This window comes from Thunnus thynnus, chromosome 13 (genome assembly GCF_963924715.1).
Source record: "Thunnus thynnus chromosome 13, fThuThy2.1, whole genome shotgun sequence".
Taxonomy (NCBI): Eukaryota; Metazoa; Chordata; class Actinopteri; order Scombriformes; family Scombridae; genus Thunnus; species Thunnus thynnus.
Genome location: NC_089529.1, coordinates 31,066,021 through 31,086,828, shown reverse-complemented (window position 1 = coordinate 31,086,828; position 20,808 = coordinate 31,066,021). Strand labels below are relative to the sequence as shown.

At 38.9% G+C, this 20,808-nt stretch overlaps 1 protein-coding gene across 1 annotated transcript; it reads left to right on the top strand.

The window, feature by feature from the left end:
- The first annotated feature begins 9,687 nt into the window (after positions 1-9,687).
- LOC137196190 (NLR family CARD domain-containing protein 3-like) lies at positions 9,688-15,778 on the top strand. The gene is made up of 5 exons (XM_067609038.1): positions 9,688-11,295; positions 11,414-11,587; positions 12,545-12,718; positions 13,197-13,243; positions 13,375-15,778. The coding sequence occupies exons 1-5, from the start codon at positions 9,773-9,775 to the stop codon at positions 13,926-13,928; spliced, it is 2,472 nt and encodes an 823-aa protein (XP_067465139.1). The 5' UTR covers positions 9,688-9,772; the 3' UTR covers positions 13,929-15,778.
- Positions 15,779-20,808: the final 5,030 nt, after the last annotated feature.

The following is a 20,808-nucleotide window of genomic DNA, read 5'->3' as shown; positions in this document are numbered from 1 at the left end:
TATAACGAGAATTAAATGAAGCTGCAACTTAAAGCAGCTTCTGTCTGTTTGTCTCCATCTAGCAGCAGAAACCTGAATCACAGTCTGATGATTTAAACATCACAGCTCAAATAACAATAATAATAATAATAATAATAATAATCAAAATAAAATTATAAAATAACTATTAAGACAGAACAGCACTGATGTAGATCAGTAACAAATATAGAATATTACAGAGATACAACAAGCTAATAAAACTAATATGTGCACACATGGATAAATATCTCCATATAACATGAATATATATGTATATATAACACACACACACACACACACATCGATTTCATCAGGAAAAATTCATGAATTTCAGACTATGAATGTGTTTCTATAAGAAACTCTGAGCTGCATTTAAAGTGATTTCCAGTCAACAAGCTGCTTTTCTTTACTGTTTAAACTGTATTTAATCAACTGTTTTCAAAGCTGCAACACACAGAATAATATTCAGTCAATAAAACAAGCTGATCTTTGTGTCATTTATCTGTGTTTTAGCACTAATAGCAGGATTTCAGGAACTTGAATGATTATCATGATAATACTGTTAATCATGATATTTTGACCTGTGATAGTCATAGTGTGATATCAGCACATCCTCAGTCCAAGTCCTGCTTTAAAGGTAAGTAATACAATTTTAAAATCAGCTGTAAAATGTAAATGAAACCAGTGAAATGATGCTGACGGCTGAAACGTGTTTTCTGAAGACATTAAAACAGAAACACAGTTTTAAAAAGTCCAGGTTCAGGTTTGGATTTGAGGTTTAATTTAGAGACAATAAGTAAAAGTTCTTCTCTGTGGCGTCGATAACAAACTGTCTGAGTGTTCGGAGCCTCCAAACAACAACAAAATGTTATCAGGAGTAAAAAATGAAGCGATTACATCAATAAAACACACAGTTAGTTCAAAAATGTAAAAATATCAATCTGTATACTTTTTCTTTTAACCTTCAATTCATTTTTAAATAAATATAAATAAAGATAATAATATTTACATAAAGATAATTCAAGATCAAATAACTTCAGATGCTTTATTTCATTTGTTATAAATGATTAAATGTTTGTGAAATATGGAATAATTAGAAGAGTAAAAGCTTTATATTTGTTTTTATTCTCCATTTTTTATTCATGTGTTTTTCTCATTTTTTACTCGTCTGGGAAGTTTTTACTGCTTTTTCAGGTTTCAGGTCTCTGTAGTTTTAAAGTGATTTGTGTAAATTAAAGTATAAACTGTATATAACAACATTTCAGAAAACAATAAGAATGTGTTGTTTTCAAGTTCATTGTTGTGTTTTCTGAAATGAAAATTCATTGTTGAAATTCTATTGTTGTTGTTGTGTTGTGCACCTCAGGGCCTCCATAACATACATATATACAGTACTTATTTCCACAGTGATCCTGACTTTTAATAAATAATAATACACTTTTATTACACTTTTCCACAGTTACAAAGTGATTCCCAAATATAAGTAAAACATTTGAAATGCATTAAAGAAGTCGTGATCACACACACATTCATACATTCTGTATATATGTAGATGGGAAGGTGAGGTAGAAAGAACTTCAGCTAGAAGTAATCCAGGAGAAATGATCTGGAAGTTTAGTGATCTTCAGTCGGTGGAGACGGTTAGTCAGAGTTTATATCAGTATTTAACTCGGCTGCGTGAGAAAGAGTTAGCTAGAGGAAGTATAGCTGAAGACTAGATCACTAAAGAAAGAGCTCAGTAGCATCATGGAGGAATATATCTATAGAAATAATCTAAGCTGCAACATTAATGCAACTAGGATGCAGCTACTCACTAACTTTAAAGAAAAATGGCCAAAAGATATTCTGTTAAAACCAAAATGACAGACTTGTATTGAAATGAATCACTCCTGTGGTAGTGAACCTTATATTGAACCACATGGTACCAACAGGTCCCCTCCTGTTCAAACATCCAGGTTATGTGAGCTGTGTGAACTGGGAGACGTTGACAATCAATCACATTTCTTTTGTATCGTCCCTGTTAAGAGAATTTATTGAGTGAAATGTATGATTGAAATTCAGGAATATTTCTGAGTCCTGATGAAGAAAAGATGGACGTTAGTTTCATTTTAGTGTCTTTAAGTTGGAAAGTTTAGTTTGTAAAGCTGTAAAAAAATCAGGATGGTTTGTTAGTTTAATATCATCAATCAGATGAGATGCAGCGTCTGCTGGTTTTGTTGATAGTAAATTTGAAGCACAAGTGGGTTTGACATTTATAACTGCATGACACAATCATATCAGTAATAACAATTGTTTCTCCATGTGTGAATTCAAATAGGCACTTTAAACTTGAATGGAGCCAGAGAAGACAGTAAAAGAGCTGCGTTCTTTAAGCTGATGGAGCTGAAGAACATAGATGTGAACTGAATGGACGCAGTGACACCCAGTGGAGGACTTATCTGGACTTAGACCCTGACGTCAAACCAGCATGGAGGTCTTTGTATAAACCTCCTTTAACAAAGAAACATGCGGACCTGCAGTGGAGGATCCTACATGGCATTGTAGCAGTGAACTCTTTTATCTCTGTTATTAATGCTGCTGTGGAGGAGAAATGCCCCTTCTGCAGCCAAAGAGAGACGGTGTTTCACTGTTTCTCAGAGTGCTCTCGTCTGACCGCTCTGTTTGTGTTGTTGGAAACCATTTTTAGCAGATATGGAGAAATTTTTATGAAGCAGGTTTTTATTTGTGGTTTTAAATACACTCGCCAACAGAAGAACAAGTGTCAGATATTGAACTTTGTTTTGGGACAGGCAAAGATGGCGGTGTATGTGAGCCGCAGGAGGAAGGTGGAGGAAGAGCTGAATGTTGATGTGGTTCCTGTTTTTGTCAGAATGGTGAAGTCCAGACTGCTGGTAGAGTTTAGTTTTTACAGAGCTGCTCATGACCTGGAGACTTTCCAGCTGATTTGGGGTTATGGGGGGGTGCTCTGCTCTGTAATAGATGGACAGTTGAGTTTTGGACATGTGCTGATGTAACTTTGATACCTGATATGTAATTATATTATGTATTTGTTAATGTAGTGTTTTATGTTTTTTCACAGTGTACATAGTGGTTAATAAATGTTGAGTTTAAAAATCAAAAAAATCTCTATGTCTGTTATTTCCTGTTGAAGTTTAGTTCCTCTTTCTGTGCTCGTCGTGTTGCAGCTTCTTTTCTCCATCTAAAGGTATTTATTGTGACTTTATTGTGTTTATATTGTGACAGTTTTCACTGTTTGACTCTTGAATGACTCTTTGTTCATCTTGTTAGTTTAGTTCCAGTAGAAACAGCAGAAATCTGTAGTTCAGAACTCTACTAACAGTCAACACAAATCAACATGCTGGAAGTTTTCCTCCATTTTAGGTTCACTGTTCAAAGTGTCCAATAACAGCTGACAGTACTGAGTCAGTGTTCACAGATCAATAACTTACAACATTTGTACATTATTTTATTTGTTATTTACAAGCAGAAGAAACAGCGCGTCTCACGCACGGCTGCTGCGGCGCGTCATCTAGAGATTCGGGGTCGCGCCTGTTTTTTCCGCGTAAAGCGCGGTTCTCAGCAAAAATAGACAGAGAAATGATCAGTTGTTAGTCCTAATAACATCGTACCAGCAACATCACACCTTTCACTATGGTTTCAATGTCTATATCTGTAGAATATGTCACCACTGCGGGTCAGCCTGCGCGGTGCAGCCGGGGCAGGAAGCCTCTCTGGCGGGGAACTCCAGTAAAGAGAGTCGGTGACACGCGGAGCTTCTTCTCTCGACTCCTGCTCACTTTCAGTCATATCAGTTCCAACCAGAGTTCCTGCCTGCTGTTTCTCCTGCTTCCAGGCAGAGATTTGGTGTTATTTTCCTTATTTGTTGTCAGTTTCCCTCCTGACAGTTTGGAGGTTTTGGTGTGTTTGGCTCGTTTGGGGAACTTGGTGTCGTCTGGAGGGATTTTATTCACTTGGAGCGGTGACAGCAGGGTTTAACTGGCAGAATCATTAATAAAATCAATAAAACCCCGTCCTTTGTGAGGAGTGTATGTGACTGACACCACCATCCCCGTCAGAAAGAAAACCACTTTCACCTCACATATTATTTATTTATTTAGTTTTAAAGATTGAGCGCATGCTTCTTAATCTTTTTCTGACTAAACTAAATATAAATGAAATTTATACTTAAATGATATGAAAATGCTATTATTAATGGCAATTTTCAAAGCCAACTCTATGTAGAAAGATAGAGCAGCAGCAGCAGTGTGTGTCTCAGGAGTAATGAAGCTTCACTCAGTCACTGCACAAACATTACGCACTGCCCTGTTGCCCTGCGTGTATTTCACAGCATCAGAGACAATAATGCAGGTCTTAATGAATGTTACCCCTGTGCCACACATTGTCCCACGTCTGCATTATTTTAACACTAATTCCAACAGTCAACCTTTCACTGTCTGTTGTTACTCTGAAAAATTACCTGCATATAACATGTAATATGTGCATCAATAATAATAAATGAGACTCAAATAAATACACAGCTGACACTGAGTGTTAAAGGCTCAATGTATGATGCTGCTGCTTTTCATAAATGAATGAAATAGATTATTAATAATATGCTGTTTAGTTGTGTTTAATGTTGAGCAGTAAAAGTAAACCATGTTTTAATAGATGTTCTGCAGTGAATTTATTGTTCATCAAACAGTAAAATGTGCTGCAGTTATATTAGGAACACTGTCACTAGCTAGCAAGTCAACAACAGCTCACCAACCTGACAGATACACATTTTATCAGCTTTCAACACGTCACTAACTGCACTTAAACACAGTCATATGATTATGTTCTGACAGTTTGACATCAAATGAACTCAAACGGTTTCAAACAGTCTTGAGTTTGTTTGTGTAAAACATTCATTGTCAGAGAAGTTTAGTGTCAGTATGAAGGGTCGCCCCATTCAGTCACCTTTAAACTGGTGCATGTTTTAATAACCAGTATCATGCTGGTAGTGAGGGAGACTTTGTTTCACAGGTGGTATGGTTAGTGATTAACAGCTAATAAAAGTCATTAAATAATATTCTCTGGAATCTTTCTAAACTATATCACAGACAAACTGTTGAAAACATCTTTTCATTGATGATATTCAGTATTTTAACCAAGCTAAGAGCTGCAGCAATAGAAACTAAAGTTTATGTTGCTGCCAAACCTTCATTCAGTATCTTTATACTATATCAATATAAAATCAGTGTCACATTATATAAACTACAAAGTGAATCACTGTCATCAAAACACAGTAAACTCTGTTTGTGGAATAATGATGGAGTTTAAACTACAATGTGATGCCTCATCACAGGAACATCTTTGTTCTGCTGTACAGAACTGCATTTAGTGTTGAGTCAGACAGATTGTTCTCTCTTATTCTGCCTGTTTTAATCTTTACTGTACATGATGATGATGAAGATGATGCTCCATTAATTCAACCATTAATCATGGAAACGTCTGTACTTTGATCCTTATAATCTAACACTGATTGACAGACAACATTCCCACAAGATCAAATAGAATATAATACAGCTGTAGCAACTATAACAGAACCATAAATAAAGATGAATGTAAATAAAAATATGATGCATTGATGCTCTGAAATACAAACATTCATGTGATCTTGTGGCTCCTTCTAATCTCCTCGGGGATAAAAGAGAGAGAACACGTTTAGTGTCTGACAAACTTCACAAGTTTTGTCTCCACTGATATTTGTGAAAATTGTTGCATCAGTATCTTTATGTATATTCACTAAATCATCAGTTGAAATACATGTCAGGCCTCTGAGTGTGATATGCTGCTTAACTGTTAACTTAACCTTATTAATCAAGTACAGTTCAGTTCAGTACAATCTCTAATTAAAACAGCAAGAAGTACAAATGACTCCATAGAAAACCAGAGTCCTCAGACTGATGATGAAGGACTGATGAAGGAGAATCAGCAGCAGTTTCTCTCTCTGTGTTTCCTCTGCAGGTGAAGCTACAAAGACTCTGTGACTGGATGTGGATCTGAATTCACCTGGTGAGTATTTTTATTTCTTCTGCCACACAGCTGACTCCACCAGCAGCTCATCTCCATTAAATGTGCTCTATAGTGGTAAATGAAAAGCCAACAGAGAACTGGAACCTTCTGAAAGTAAAACATTAAACATTAAACCTCAGTGGAAATGAAGAATAATGTCTTACTTTGCTGCCATCTGATGGTTGAATCAAGAATGACGCTGTTGTAACTGTAGTGCTGGTGTGATGTGCAGCTTGTTGTAATGAATACGCTTGTTGTTGTGTTTGTGTGAAGGTGTTTCTCTGCTATGGATCAGTGTGAGGACAGAGAGGAGGGAGTCCCTCCCTCCAAAAGCTCTCTGTGTGGGGAACATGACAGCCAGACCAAAGCTCAGAGGTGAGATGAGGATCTCTAACTGTCCATCACTGTTCTCCACTCACATCACTGCACCATCATTATTCACACTCAGAGCTCTGTGTGTGTTGTGTTGAAGAACAAAGAAGCAGCACAGACCAGACTCTGCTGGGCCTGGACCTGGACCTGGACCTGGACCTGGACCTGGACCTGGACCTGGACCTGGACCCAGCTGTGTGTCCATGAAGAGTGACTGGTCCATGGATAAAGATACACGTTTTAAATCTGGACAACCTGCTGATGGAAGGTCAGAATGTAAAGCTGCAAAGACTGAACAGACTTCATTTCTATCCAACATGCACATTTATCAGAGCTGTTGTTGTTTCAGGATCCAGCATCAGAGACCAGACTCTCCTGGACCTGAACCCAGCTGTCTGTCCTTTAAGAGCGACCAGTCGAAGGACTTTTTCATTGATTTTAAAGGAGGACGTCCATCTGCTGATCAAATGTAAGCTGTAAATGACAGTAAACGTTGGTTTATGCTAGAAAAGAACTGGTTTGTACGATGTGCTGTGCGATCACGTCAGTGAAAAGCTGGCTTTCATAGAGAGGGAGGAGACGTGATAATCATTTAAATATGGAGATAACACAAGACATACAACATAAAACTGAATCACCACAAATTAAATAAAATAATAAACATCCACATCAAAACACAAAGTACATCAAAGACGATTTGATGGCTGAAGTAAAAATGGAATTGCAGATTTCATTATAAACCTGTGACCATGTTCCATAAATAAATCCTGACCTGACTTCTATAAGCTCCTCTCATTTTTAACAGCTGGATGTGTAACAGGAGGCTGTTCCACAACACGGCAGCAGCTTAAAAAAAAAAAGGAACTTCTGACTACATTATTCACTGGAGGGACTTTATATGAACACACACTGGCCCTGGTGTTATAGCCATGCTGAGTATGTTCCGTTGTTATCTGTGAAGTATTGAGGAGCAAACCCATTGATAATGTTGAACATATGATGCAGCTTCTGTTGTTCTACTCTGAGCTGTACTGGCAGCAGTCCTACACTTCTGAATTCATCACCTACATGAGTTAAAGAGGATACATTTAATAAATACTGAATAATATTATTTTACATCACCTGCAGTTTGTTCCTAAATTTAGATGTCAAACCACTGAACCAATCAGAACAGGCAGAATCAAACTGACGCTGTACAAATGAGGACATGAGAAGTTTCTCAACAGAAAAGTCAAAAGAGTCTTAGTCTGTGAAACAGGAACTGAAGTTTGCTGCCACTCTTAGATAATAGTTTATCAACAACAGATTTACGGGACAGTGACTGGTCCAATATTATTCCTAAATATGACACACATTTCAGATCCATTACAAAAGATTTTCAGTGTATTCGTTCTTGACAACGTCTTTGTTCCAGGATTGACTGGGTTTTATCGAAATGTATTGAAAGCTTGTTATCTATGAGCCACTCTCTCACACTTTCTGATTCATTACTAAGAGTTGTGAGTTTCACTGACATCATTCCCAGATAGCAGTAATGCAGAATCATCAGCATACAGCAGCAGCTTGCATGTCACAGCAGCTGTCGAATCATTTATATACATAAGAAATAAAAGAGGCCCTAAAATAGAACCGCACAGCACCACACATGTAATATGCTGAGGTTCTGATAGAACCACTTCAACATCACAGACTTGAGTTCTTCCTGTAATGTAAGAAATAAACCATTTTACAGCAGTATGTCCAAACACCATGCACTGTAACTTTGACAACAGTACAGAATGATTCACTGTGTCAAAAGCTTTCTGCAAGTCAACATAACTTCCTCCATCAAGGTTTTGACTGATAAAATCAAACGAATGAATAAGACAGGTGTCAGTAGAGTCTGCTGCTGTAAAGCCAGACTGAAGCTCATACAACATATTGTATCTGACTAAATACTCCTCAACCTGCTCAAACACAAGACGTTCGAAAACCTCAGACATGACACCTGCCGACTTTCTCATTTGCTCACACCTGAATGTCATTTTCATACTGGGAGCTGCCCAGTTCAACCAGTCTGATACAAGCAGACACTGAGCAGCTCCACTGGAGCAGCTGGAGGTTGTAGCTGCCTTGCTTCAGGGCACTTCAGCAGTGTACAGTGAGGGAGGGAGAGCTGTATGGAGGGTTGTTCAGAGCTTTTGAGACTAAACCAAACTGACTGAAGAAGCAAAACACTGAGCTGAAAGCTACAAACAGACTGAGCTGTTGATTCTCAGTGGGATCAGCAGGACTAGTAAAGCTTTACCACTACAAGGAGTCATCTGATTTTCTGTTCACATCCAAATATCACTTGATGGGCCTTTAGCTTGTGTTTGTCTCTGTGTGGACAGACATAATGTGAACTCATTCTTCATGATTCCTCCATAGAGTGGACCAGGAGAGCTCAGAGGTTCCCAGTGGTCAGTCTGCCCAGCAGCATCAAACACACCTGGACTCCATATTTATGGTCTGTACATGTTCAACAAATACTTTTACATCTATTCTGTTCAATCATCTCCATGCTGCACTCTGTAGACCAGTGGATTGTCAGTCTGTCCAACATGGATCTGATGTTTGCTTCATGATATCAGTTTGATTGTGTCATTCATATAGTATTCTGTTCTAGCTGCTGGAGGAGAACATTGTCACCTTTGTGAAGAACGAGCTGAAGAAGATTCAGAAGGTTCTGAGTTCAGATTACCCAGAATGCTTAGAGGGTCAGAGGGAGGATGAGGAGGTGTTGGAAGGTGAGGAGGAAGAGCAGAGGAGGAGCAGCAGAGATGCATTTTTGAAGATCACACTGCACTTCTTGAGGAGAATGAAGCAGAAGGAGCTGGCTGACTGTCTGCACAGCAGTAAGAGGATTTCTATGAAGATTTAACATGATGGATAAATGAGACACTTACTGATGTCTCAAGAGATGAAGGAAAATATGTTCATATACTTATTGTTTGGGGGAATTAAATGTTGAAATATTTGCTTCATACTTCATTCATTGATCCTATTTCCTGTGTGTTCATTCAGGGAGTCATGCTGGCAGGTGTCAACGTGAATTCAAGTCTAACCTGAAGAAGAAGTTCCAGTGTGTGTTTGAGGGGATTGCTAAAGCAGGAAACTCAACCCTTCTGAATCAGATCTACACAGAGCTCTACATCACAGAGGGAGGGACTGCAGAGGTCAATGATGAACATGGGTCAGACAGATTGAAACAGCATCCAGGAAACCAGACAGACCAGAAACAATCATCAGACAAGAAGACATCTTTAAAGCCTCACCTGGAAGAGATGAACCAATCAGAACAGTGATGACAAAGGGAGTGGCTGGCATTGGGAAAACAGTCTTAACACAGAAGTTCACTCTGGACTGGGCTGAAGACAAAGCCAACCAGGACATACAGTTCACATTTCCATTCACTTTCAGAGAGCTGAATGTGCTGAAAGAGAAAAAGTACAGCTTGGTGGAACTTGTTCATCACTTCTTTACTGAAACCAAAGAAGCAGGAATCTGCAGGTTTGAAGAGTTCCAGGTTGTGTTCATCTTTGACGGTCTGGATGAGTGTCGACTTCCTCTGGACTTCCACAACAATGAGATCCTGACTGATATCACAGTGCCCACCTCAGTGGATGTGCTGCTGACAAGCCTCATCAGGGGGAAACTGCTTCCCTCTGCTCGCCTTTGGATAACCACACGACATGCAGCAGCCAATCAGATCCCTCCTGAGTGTGTCAGCATGGTGACAGAGGTCAGAGGGTTCACTGACCCACAGAAGGAGGAGTACTTCAAGAAGAGATTCAGAGAGGAGGAGAAGGCCAGCACCATCATCTCCCACATCAAGACATCACAAAGCTTCCACATCATGTGCCACATGCCAGTCTTCTGCTTGATCACTGCTACAGTTCTGGAGGATCTGTTGAAAAGCAGAGAGGGAGGAGAGCTGCCCAAGACCCTGACTGAGATGTACATCCACTTCCTGGTGGTTCAGTCCAAGCTGAAGAATGTCAAGTATGATGGAGGAGCTGAGACAGATCCACACTGGAATAAAAAGGGCAGGAAGATGGTTGAGTCTCTGGGAAAACTGGCTTTTGAGCAGCTGCAGAAAGGCAACCTGATCTTCCATGAATCAGACCTGAGAGAGTGTGGCATCGATATCAGAGCAGCCTCAGTGTACTCAGGAGTGTTCACACAGGTCTTTAAAGAGGAGAGAGGGCTGTACCAGGACAAGGTGTTCTGCTTCATCCATCTGAGCGTTCAGGAGTTTCTGGCTGCTCTTCATGTCCATCTGACATTCATCAAGTCTGGAGTCAATCTGCTGGCAGACCGACAAACAACATCCTGGTGGCCTAAAGTCTTTAAAGAAAAAACTAAACAAACACATTTCTATCAGAGTGCTGTGGATGAGGCCTTAAAGAGTCCGAATGGACACCTGGACTTGTTCCTCCGCTTCCTCTTGGGTCTTTCACTGCAGACCAATCAGGCTCTCCTACGAGGCCTGCTGACACAGACAGGAAGTAGCTCACTGACCAGTCAGGAAACAGTCAAGTACATCAAGAAGAAGATCAGTGAGGATCTGTCTGCAGAGAAAAGCATCAATCTGTTCCATTGTCTGAATGAACTGAATGATCGTTCTCTAGTGGAGAAGATCCAACAGTCCATGAGATCAGGAAAACTCTCCACAGATAAACTGTCTCCTGCTCAGTGGTCAGCTCTGGTCTTCATCTTACTGTCATCAGAAAAAGATGTGGACGTGTTTGACCTGAAGAAATACTCTGCTTCCGATGAGGCTCTTCTGAGGCTGCTGCCAGTGGTCAAAGCCTCCAACAAAGCTCTGTAAGTGCACAGTTATTTATTGATTGATTTATTGGGTTATTGAGTAGCTATTCAAAGAGATTTTTTCAACAGGGGAGAAAAATAAATAATTAAGGATTTTTCCACATTTGTTCTCCAGACTGACTGGCTGTAACCTCTCAGAGAGAAGCTGTGCAGCTCTGTCCTCAGTCCTCAGCTCCCAGTCCTCTAGTCTGAGAGGGCTGGATCTCAGTAACAACAATCTGCAGGATTCAGGAGTGAAGCTGCTCTCTGCTGGACTGGAGAGTCCACACTGCAGACTGGAAACTCTCAGGTCAGGATTCATCAACCTGCTCAGCTTATCACCATTTAAACTGTGATTTATTTGAGTGTATAAACAGCTGGACATTTTCTGTCCTCAAATCATTTCCAGACCAGTTGTGTGTTTAGACCCTGTGAATAACTTTGTATTAACATATTTTCATAAGTTTTGTTCTTTCTCTTCTGTTGGAACCTGAAATACCAGAGAGGAGTTTTAGATTCAAAAACTGAACGAAGAACTGTGTAACTGGCCCAAAGTAAAATACATACAGACAGTTATTCAGTGAACAGTGTTTTGGTAACAGTTATAGTTTCTTTTAATTTCAGAGCAGAATCTATGCTGGGATGATAGTGACTTTTAGTCACCATGGTGATATGCACCCCAGCTGTTATGTGGTAAACCACCATTTAATTGTTCTTTTCTTTCAAACAACCTTAAAACTCTGGATGATTACTAAAACTGTGTGAAGCAGAATTAGTGAGTGTGAGTGAAGATGTCAGAAATGTTTCCTTACTGTTAGTTTTTACATTTACTTCCACAACCTTTAGTCCTTATATGCCACATTTGTTCTGTATTTGAGTGTGAGCATCTCAGACAGAGTCATTTACGTGTTGGAGGTTTAATGTTCTTACAAACTGAAGTCAGAGTCTGTCACCTGCAACTCTTCATCTAATCAGCTCACTGTGGCTGCTTCTTCTTTTACTATTCTTTTATTTAGACCTATTTTTAGCAGTGAAGAGTTATCGGGCGCTAACATCATGTTGACTAAGGTAACAGGAAGCTGGAACTGCCTCACAATACAAGTCGTACAATGGTTGGCCATTTGAATTGAGATGTAGTGACCGGAAGTATTAAGTTTAACTCTAAAGATTACAGAAACACATATGTGGTGAAAGTAATAAACACACTACCTTCCAGTCCTGCAGTGATCTCAGATCATGTAATGCATGTAGTTTTGTGTGTCTGCAGTCTGTCAGGATGTCTGATCACAGAAGAAGGCTGTGCTTTTCTGGCCTCAGCTCTGAGCTCCAACCCCTCCCATTTGAGAGAGCTGGACATGAGCTACAATCATCCAGGAGAGTCAGGAGAGAAGCTGCTGTCTGCTGGACTGGAGGATCCTCACTGGAGACTGGATACTCTCAGGTATGGACAGACAGGTGGACAGTAAATCAGCTAAACCTCTTGAGACTGCAGCTAATTGTCAGCTGTAACCATTATGCAGGAATGTTCCACCTGTGTGAGAGGAAATAACTTGTCAGACATCCAAAGGTTGTTGAGGAAAGACAAACAGAAACAAGCGGTTTATCATTTTCATGTTAGTGTGAATCAGTTTAAACAGTCCTGTCATCTGTTCACAATACAAACTGCTGAGTCTGACAAAGGAAAAGTCTCATTGTTGACATGATTTGACTCTGAGACGCCTGTTTCTGATTAGCTGCATGTAGCTGCTGTCGATAGTCGTGATGTGATGTGATGTGATGTGATTGACAGTTGTGTTGCCAGGCAACAGCAAAGCACCTCAATGTGATCAGGATCAGGACTGCTTTTTCTAGAGTGATGTCATGTCCATGTTTGCATGCTGAAAGAGAACGTGCTGCTCTGACCCCCCTCCTCCTTTCAGGCTGCAGCCTGCTGGAGTCCGATGGTTGACACCAGGTCTGAGGAAGTGTAAGTGTGTTTTTCATTTCATTCATGAATACAAAGCTCATTCACAGTCTACTGAGGATGAGGTGATGTCATCATCAAACAGATGATAGATCAATAACTGCAGCTGTATTGTGTCTCGTTCTCTCCATCAGATTTCTGTCAACTCACACTGGATCCAAACACAGCACACAGAAAACTCAAACTGTCTGACAACAACAGGAAGGTGACATGTGTGGAGGAGTTTCAGTCATATCCTGATCATCCAGACAGATTTGATGGCTGGTATCAGCTGCTGTGTAGAAATGATCTCACTGGTCGCTGTTACTGGGAGGTCGAGTGGAGAGGACTGGTTTATATATCAGTGAGTTACAGAGGAATCAGAAGGAAAGGAGACAGTGGTGACTGTTTGTTTGGAGGAAATGATCAGTCCTGGAGTCTGAGCTGCTCTGATGATGGTGGCTGGTATGTCCGTCACAATAACAGAGTAACATCCATCTCCTCCTCCTCCTCCTCCTCCTCCTCCTCCCCCTCTGTCTCTAACAGAGTAGCAGTGTATGTGGACTGTCCTGCTGGCACTCTGTCATTCTACAGAGTCTCCTCTGACACACTGATCCACCTCCACACCTTCAACACCACATTCACTCAGCCTCTGTGTGCTGGGTTTGGGTCCAGATCTGATTCCTCAGTGTCTCTGTGTGGTCTGTAGGAGGAAGAGTCTCCTCCTGTTAGATAAACTTTCTCACTGCTGACCAGATAGTTCAGTCTGTACAGGATCACACACAGCTGATGGTATTTAGTACCAACATGATCTCTCACTGCTTGTAAATGTAAACATGGTTTCCACATGATTGACAGTTTGTTTGTAAAATGAATCAAATGATAAACTGAGTCCAGTTGTTGTTGTTTTCTGTTGTTAGTGTATTAGAAAAGCTTGATATATATATCAAGAAAAATACATTAAACGTATATATATATATATATAAATAATATATATATATAAATAATATAAATATAATATTTAACTGTATAATTACATGAATAAAATCTAAATAATGATACATATTATTTATGTTGTTGTATTGTGGGTATTTCTAAAATCCTGGCTACAGCCCTGAATATATACACCAAAATAATGTCTTACAAACAAACAATGGAGCAAAATGAAGACGTAACCATGGAAACAATCCAAAAGAAGAATCCAGTTGGATGCATGGACAGGTGTTTACTCCTGAGAGAGACAGTCACAATATATTCAGTTTAAAATGTGTAAAAGAGTGTTTGAGCGGATAACAGACATCTGAGTGTGCAGCTTGTTCTGCTCTGTGATATTTACTGACAAAGATCTCAAACATTGCTCAGTGAATTAATGGAGCATCATGCTGCTGTCAGGGTGGATGTTCTCTCTCTGTTTGGGTCTGTTCAGGTCCAACACAGTCTGGATCAGGTCTAATTATCCTCAGCTCTGTTTCACATCAGGACTCTTTATTTTTAACATTCATGGATGCATGTTGGCTTCAGGAAGGTTCTCCATGGGTCAGTCTCAGACCTCCAGTCTGATAAATGTTTTCCATCCTTACAAGAAGAAAAAACAGCAGAAAACACTGAAGACTGTTTTTACATGAAAAGAATCAAATGCAAAGATTTGGAATATATTTGCACAAAGAATCATTTTCCAGCATCTTCAGTCTGTTCTGTTCTATATAAATTATTAGTCACCTTTGGCTGCCACTCAGAGTTAAATTGACTTGTAATTGACATGAAACACAGCTGTAAATTCCTCCACATGTGCATCATGAGGCCATCTAGTGGACTGATAGTAGAACAACAGCAGCTGATTGCAGCTTTCATAGAAATCAAATGAATTGAATAGAGAGACAAACATCCTGATATTAAAATACAAAGAGAGACAGACAAACACTGTGAAGGTATTTCAACAATATTTCCAACATCTGGAGGCTGACAAACATTCTGACTGACACACAGTCGTTCTTCATCCTCCCACCAGATGGAGCCAAACTCAACTAACTTTCACATCCTACACATAGTGTCTGGAAGAACATTGTTCTGATCATTTCTGTCTGATTGATATGGATATTAGCAGCATTAATATCAATGCAGACACATGAACTTTAAAGAAACTTGTTTCAGTTTTACTGGATGAAACAGTTTGTGACAGAGAACAGAGGTGCTTGTCTTCATACAGTGAAGTTGGTTTGAATCAAAGATAAACAGAGCATAGGCTTGTCAGTTGATACATATATATGTGGTTCTTGAGAAATAATAATCAATCTGTCTTTGAACAGGCTCTGCACTAGTTCTAATAAAAAAAGAACTGTTAACTATTATTATTCTTCATTTCTTAAACTGTGCTGGTGTGTTTTTGTATTTCAGGATTGTATTGATTAGTTTTTATGTTGAATGTGTTTCTTTGTTTCTTTGTCTTTTAACATCTTGGGACCATGTTGGAAATACGTGTTTTCACTGTAACATGTTATCACTTGGATTTCTGTTTTGTGTCTGTAATCCATAAATAAATAAATCATATCACAAACATAACTTTGCTCCAACAAATGTTTCTATATACAGGTGAGAGTGTTGAAGGTTACAGCATTTATAAATGACTTTAAATTAGATGAGAAATCATCCAAAACAAAGAAAACTGTTTTCTCTGCACTTTATTGTTGTAACAAAGACTTTTTCTTTTAACCTTCAGTTGGTTTTTAAATAAATAAGATAAATCAAGATAAAATAACTTCATTTATTATTTATTTTCATATTTCAAACCAGGCAGCAGGTGTTTGCTGCTTCTTCTTTCTGTACTCGAGGCCATTTTCAGGAAGGTTTCCCCAAACTGAGCGTGTGCAGAAGTTTTCCTGTCTGTTGAACAAGTTTAGCTTTTAGCTTTGATTGTAAATGAAACTTCAGTCAGAAAGTTTTACAGCTGCAGGAGTTTAACAGTCTGCTGATGTTCAGAACAGATTCTGTGGGCAGAGAAAGAAAACTAGTATCTAGTGGGACTCTACTGAGAGAGGAGACAAATGTCATATTTCCATCATGTTTTCCATTGTGTGGTTTTATTCCAGCCCATTAACAAGCATCAGGAGGGCAAAATATTAGGAACACTTTTCAATATAACACAGTCCAGTACAGCAGCCCCACTACCACCTCAATAATAAATATAAAATACAATTATCACCTTTCTGACAACGTCAACAACAACTGAGAATGTAGAAGCTTTGTAAATGTAGAATTGATGGCAGAGCTGTTGTGTTGGATCGCATCAGACTGCACAGGTGTCCCTAATAAAGTGATCTCCAGTCATTGTACATTTAGAGTCTGGAGGGTTGTGAGGTCACAGGTCACGTTAGAAAAAGCCTTCAGGACTGGAACATGGGCTGTGTGGGAGTCGGTCCTGATGAGATGTGATATATCAGAGTTGAGGCTAACATTAGCAGCTCTGGAAGGTTTACCTGAGATCAGCTGCTCGTCATCTTGTAAAAGTGAAACATGTTGAAAATACAAACAGTTAAGTATCAGTCTGATAATTCAGCAGTTTTTCTGTATGAAGTGTCTGAATGGTTTTTGGGTTGTGAGGAATTTAATGAGATTATTCAGTTTGATTTCAGTGTTCGTTCACTTGACATGTTAAGAGTGTCGAGTCATTACTGGTGTAAATATAACGAGAATTAAATGAAGCTGCAACTTAAAGCAGCTTCTGTCTGTTTGTCTCCATCTAGCAGCAGAAACCTGAATCACAGTCTGGTGATTTAAACATCACAGCTCAAATAACAATAATAATAATAATCATAATCAACAGATGTCGACAGTCTGATCGTCTCTGGTCACAGAACTGAACTGGGATCAGCGAGCAGAAACTGGTTTGATGGTCTGAGACCACGTTCAGGCTCACAGGCTGTTAGAGGTCTGTTATATATTCTGGAGTCAGTCAGTCCCAGTTAGAGATGTGGCGGGAAACCTTTTTACAATAAACTGTGGTGAAACATTGTTTCTGACTGTGATTATTGTTGTTTTCAGAGACACTGTGAACACAGAGCAGCTGTTCTGTCTTCATCAGCAGTTTGATTCTGTTCAGACACGACGAAGCAGCTTTCTGCTGCTCACAGGCAGAATAACCAGAGAAGCAGGTCAGATCAGTCCAGATCCAACATCTCTGCTCAGGACTTTCTATATTAACCTGAGCTGCCAACACACTGAAGAGCAGCAGCTTACAGGTCTGAATGTTCTCTGCTGCTGTTTGTTACTGATGTGCCTTTTATAAATGAATTGAACTGTTAACACTTCATACAAAGTTCAACACTCCAGTATTTGAATTAGTTAAATAAGCTCCGACCTTCAAATCCATCCATTTCATCAGGAAAAATTCATGAATTTCAGACTATGAATGTGTTTCTATAAGAAACTCTGAGCTGCATTTAAAGTGATTTCCAGTCAACAAGCTGCTTTTCTTTACTGTTTAAACTGTATTTAATCAACTGTTTTCAAAGCTGCAACACACAGAATAATATTCAGTCAATAAAACACAAGCTGATCTTTGTGTCATTTATCTGTGTTTTAGCACTAATAGCAGGATTTCAGGAACTTGAATGATTATCATGATAATACTGTTAATCATGATATTTTGACCTGTGATAGTCATAGTGTGATATCAGCACATCCTCAGTCCAAGTCCTGCTTTAAAGGTAAGTAATACAATTTTAAAATCAGCTGTAAAATGTAAATGAAACCAGTGAAATGATGCTGACGGCTGAAACGTGTTTTCTGAAGACATTAAAACAGAAACACAGTTTTAAAAAGTCCAGGTTCAGGTTTGGATTTGAGGTTTAATTTAGAGACAATAAGTAAAAGTTCTTCTCTGTGGCGTCGATAACAAACTGTCTGAGTGTTCGGAGCCTCCAAACAACAACAAAATGTTATCAGGAGTAAAAAATGAAGCGATTACATCAATAAAACACACAGTTAGTTCAAAAATGTAAAAATATCAATCTGTATACTTTTTCTTTTAACCTTCAATTCATTTTTAAATAAATATAAATAAAGATAATAATATTTACATAAAGATAATTCAAGATCAAATAACTTCAGATGCTTTATTTCATTTGTTATAAATGATTAAATGTTTGTGAAATATGGAATAATTAGAAGAGTAAACCAAATGAAGTTTTAATTGAAAAGTATAAAACTTTATATTTTTTTTTACTCTACTAAGAAGTTTTGACTGTTTTTCAGGTTTCAGGTCTCTGTAGTTTAAAGTGATTTATATATAATATATATAATATATTATATATAAAATATAAATACAGTATAAACTGTATATGACAACATTTCAGAAAAAATCAAACTTTGTCTCCTCCAGGCTGTGAAAACAAAAAGACAATAAAGACTAAATCTATTGAGAAAGAAAAGTGAATATAAATCTATTGTAGATGTGTGACACATGTTTTTAAACTAAGGGGTCAGTGTTTGTTATCAACTGGATGTGATGTCATGTCGTTGTCATTTTGGGCATACATGTTGGTGAAGAGATCCTGCTCCTAGTTCAGGGTTGCCAACTCTCACGCTTCACGCTGCCCAAACTATTCTCACACCAAAACATCGCCACAGCAACAGAGATGAACAGTCACAGTCTTTTTGCTAAAGAGTGATGCTTAAACTAGGCGGATTATTTTTGTACAGTTATACACAGGGCTGTAACGGAGACTAAACGCACATAAACGCCGTTTAACCACCTCCTAAACTCTGAAACAGCGTTTACACAGAAAGCTGTTCAAGGCTCAGAGCGGCTTTCTACCGCAGCTTCTGTTGTATCTTCTGGGAGCGCTCGTTTTGTTTTCCGTTTGAACTTTGTATCCTTGTATGAGACACGGAGACAGCTGTTACTGTTAACGAGGGGTGACCAACAATCCGCCGCCCGCTCCTGCTGCGCGGGTCTTTTAATCAAACAAACCCTCCGTGCTGAAGCCAGCAGGCAGACGAATGAATCAGAGTTCAGAGGATCATATATGACATTAACTGACGCGCAGCATCAAATAATAATGTCAGAAAAAGCAGCACAAAGTAAGAAGCTAGAAAAACTCTTCAGCAAAAAGTGGAGCTAAAGTTCTTTTAAATTGACATCAGTGATTTAAGCGTCCAGTTTATCTATCTGTTGCTGCTTTAGCCTGACTGTTACTTTACAGTAACGTTAATGTTAATGTAACGTTAGCTTGATAGTTTAGATAGATGGGCTGATGATGCATCCCCGCTGTGTGTTTTGTCCACAATGTCTGTAATTAACATCATACAAGTTAAAGTTCTGCTTCATGCTCACTCAGATTTTTAAAGGAAGGCTTTTTATATTTTCAGAGTGAGTGAAGGAATCAGGAGAGAGGAGACAGAAGTGAGGAAGAGTTGCAGGATGTAATAATGTTGAAAGGAAAACAAGCAGAAAGTAAAGAACTTTCAAAAAGATTGAAAGAAAAAGTTTAAGGATGAAAGAGAAACACAGAGGCCACGCAGGCGTCATCTGATAGACACCAACACATTCAAAGCAGGAAAACTGGTGAGGAAATTACAGCTGTATCTAGATGAATTACTGTTCTGGTAAATATTTTAAAGGCACAATCTGTTATTCGAATGTAGAGACATCCCACTAACAGAAGTCAAAGAACAAGATTGAAACCTGCTATAAAATGACTTTTCATTCAGGCTGAATGAAATGATTGGACGGGATTATTACAGGCCTGCAACCGTCACACATACTGGATTTTCATTTGATTTATTGATGGCTGTCGGGATGTACAGAGAATTTCAACAACTATAACAAAAATGCTTCTAAAATACATTAGATACCCTAGCTTTAAGGTAAGCCTATAATTCAGATTGTATTGGCTGCGTTACATATTGTATGTCGTGATATGACAAATTAGTTGGCAGATTTACTTCATCTAAGTGTCCTGCCATGAAAAAAATAGTGAAGAACACTGATGTACATATTTGGCTGAGTGACTGTGTGTGTGTGTGTAAACCCTTGTTATTGCCTTTTAACTTGTGAACATTCAAATAAACGTTGTAGTTTTGATATCGGGAACAACACATCTTTGACTTTCATTAGTGAATGAACCTGTGTGCCCTTTATTGGATTAGTGTTTGTCTACTACTGTGGTGTAGTCAGGCTGTATCCTTAAATCTGAGACCTCCCGCTCCCACCACATGTGTAAACTGCATACTGTTTTACACCCTGATGGTCAACTGAGTCCAAATACGTGCACGTGATTAAGTGTGTGCACGTAGTCCTGATTAAGCCCATGGCACCAGGACCTGAAGCAGGCAGTTCATGGTGAGAAGCCCACCAACATCCCTGAGTTGAGACTGTTCTGTGAGGAGGAACGAGCTAAAATTCCTCCAGGCTGATGTGCAGAGCTGATAAACAGTTACTGGAAACGTTTGGTTGAAGTTATTGCTGCAAAAGGGGGTCACACCAGTTACTGAAAGCAATGGTTCACATACTTTTGCCTCCCACACATATGTTAGAATGGATAATTATCCTCAATAAATTAATGAAAAAGATGAAAAAAATGTTTTTTTTG

What these genes read in the sequence shown, in the direction of transcription:
- LOC137196190 (XM_067609038.1), top strand. Translation starts at nt 9,773, where the DNA reads ATGACAAAGGGAGTGGCTGGCATTGGGAAAACAGTCTTAACACAGAAG. An exon ending in TGGAGACTGGATACTCTCAG is followed by an intron (nt 12,719 to 13,196) that starts GTATGGACAGAC and finishes TCCTCCTTTCAG; the next exon opens with GCTGCAGCCTGCTGGAGTCC. An exon ending in GACACCAGGTCTGAGGAAGT is followed by an intron (nt 13,244 to 13,374) that starts GTAAGTGTGTTT and finishes TCTCTCCATCAG; the next exon opens with ATTTCTGTCAACTCACACTG.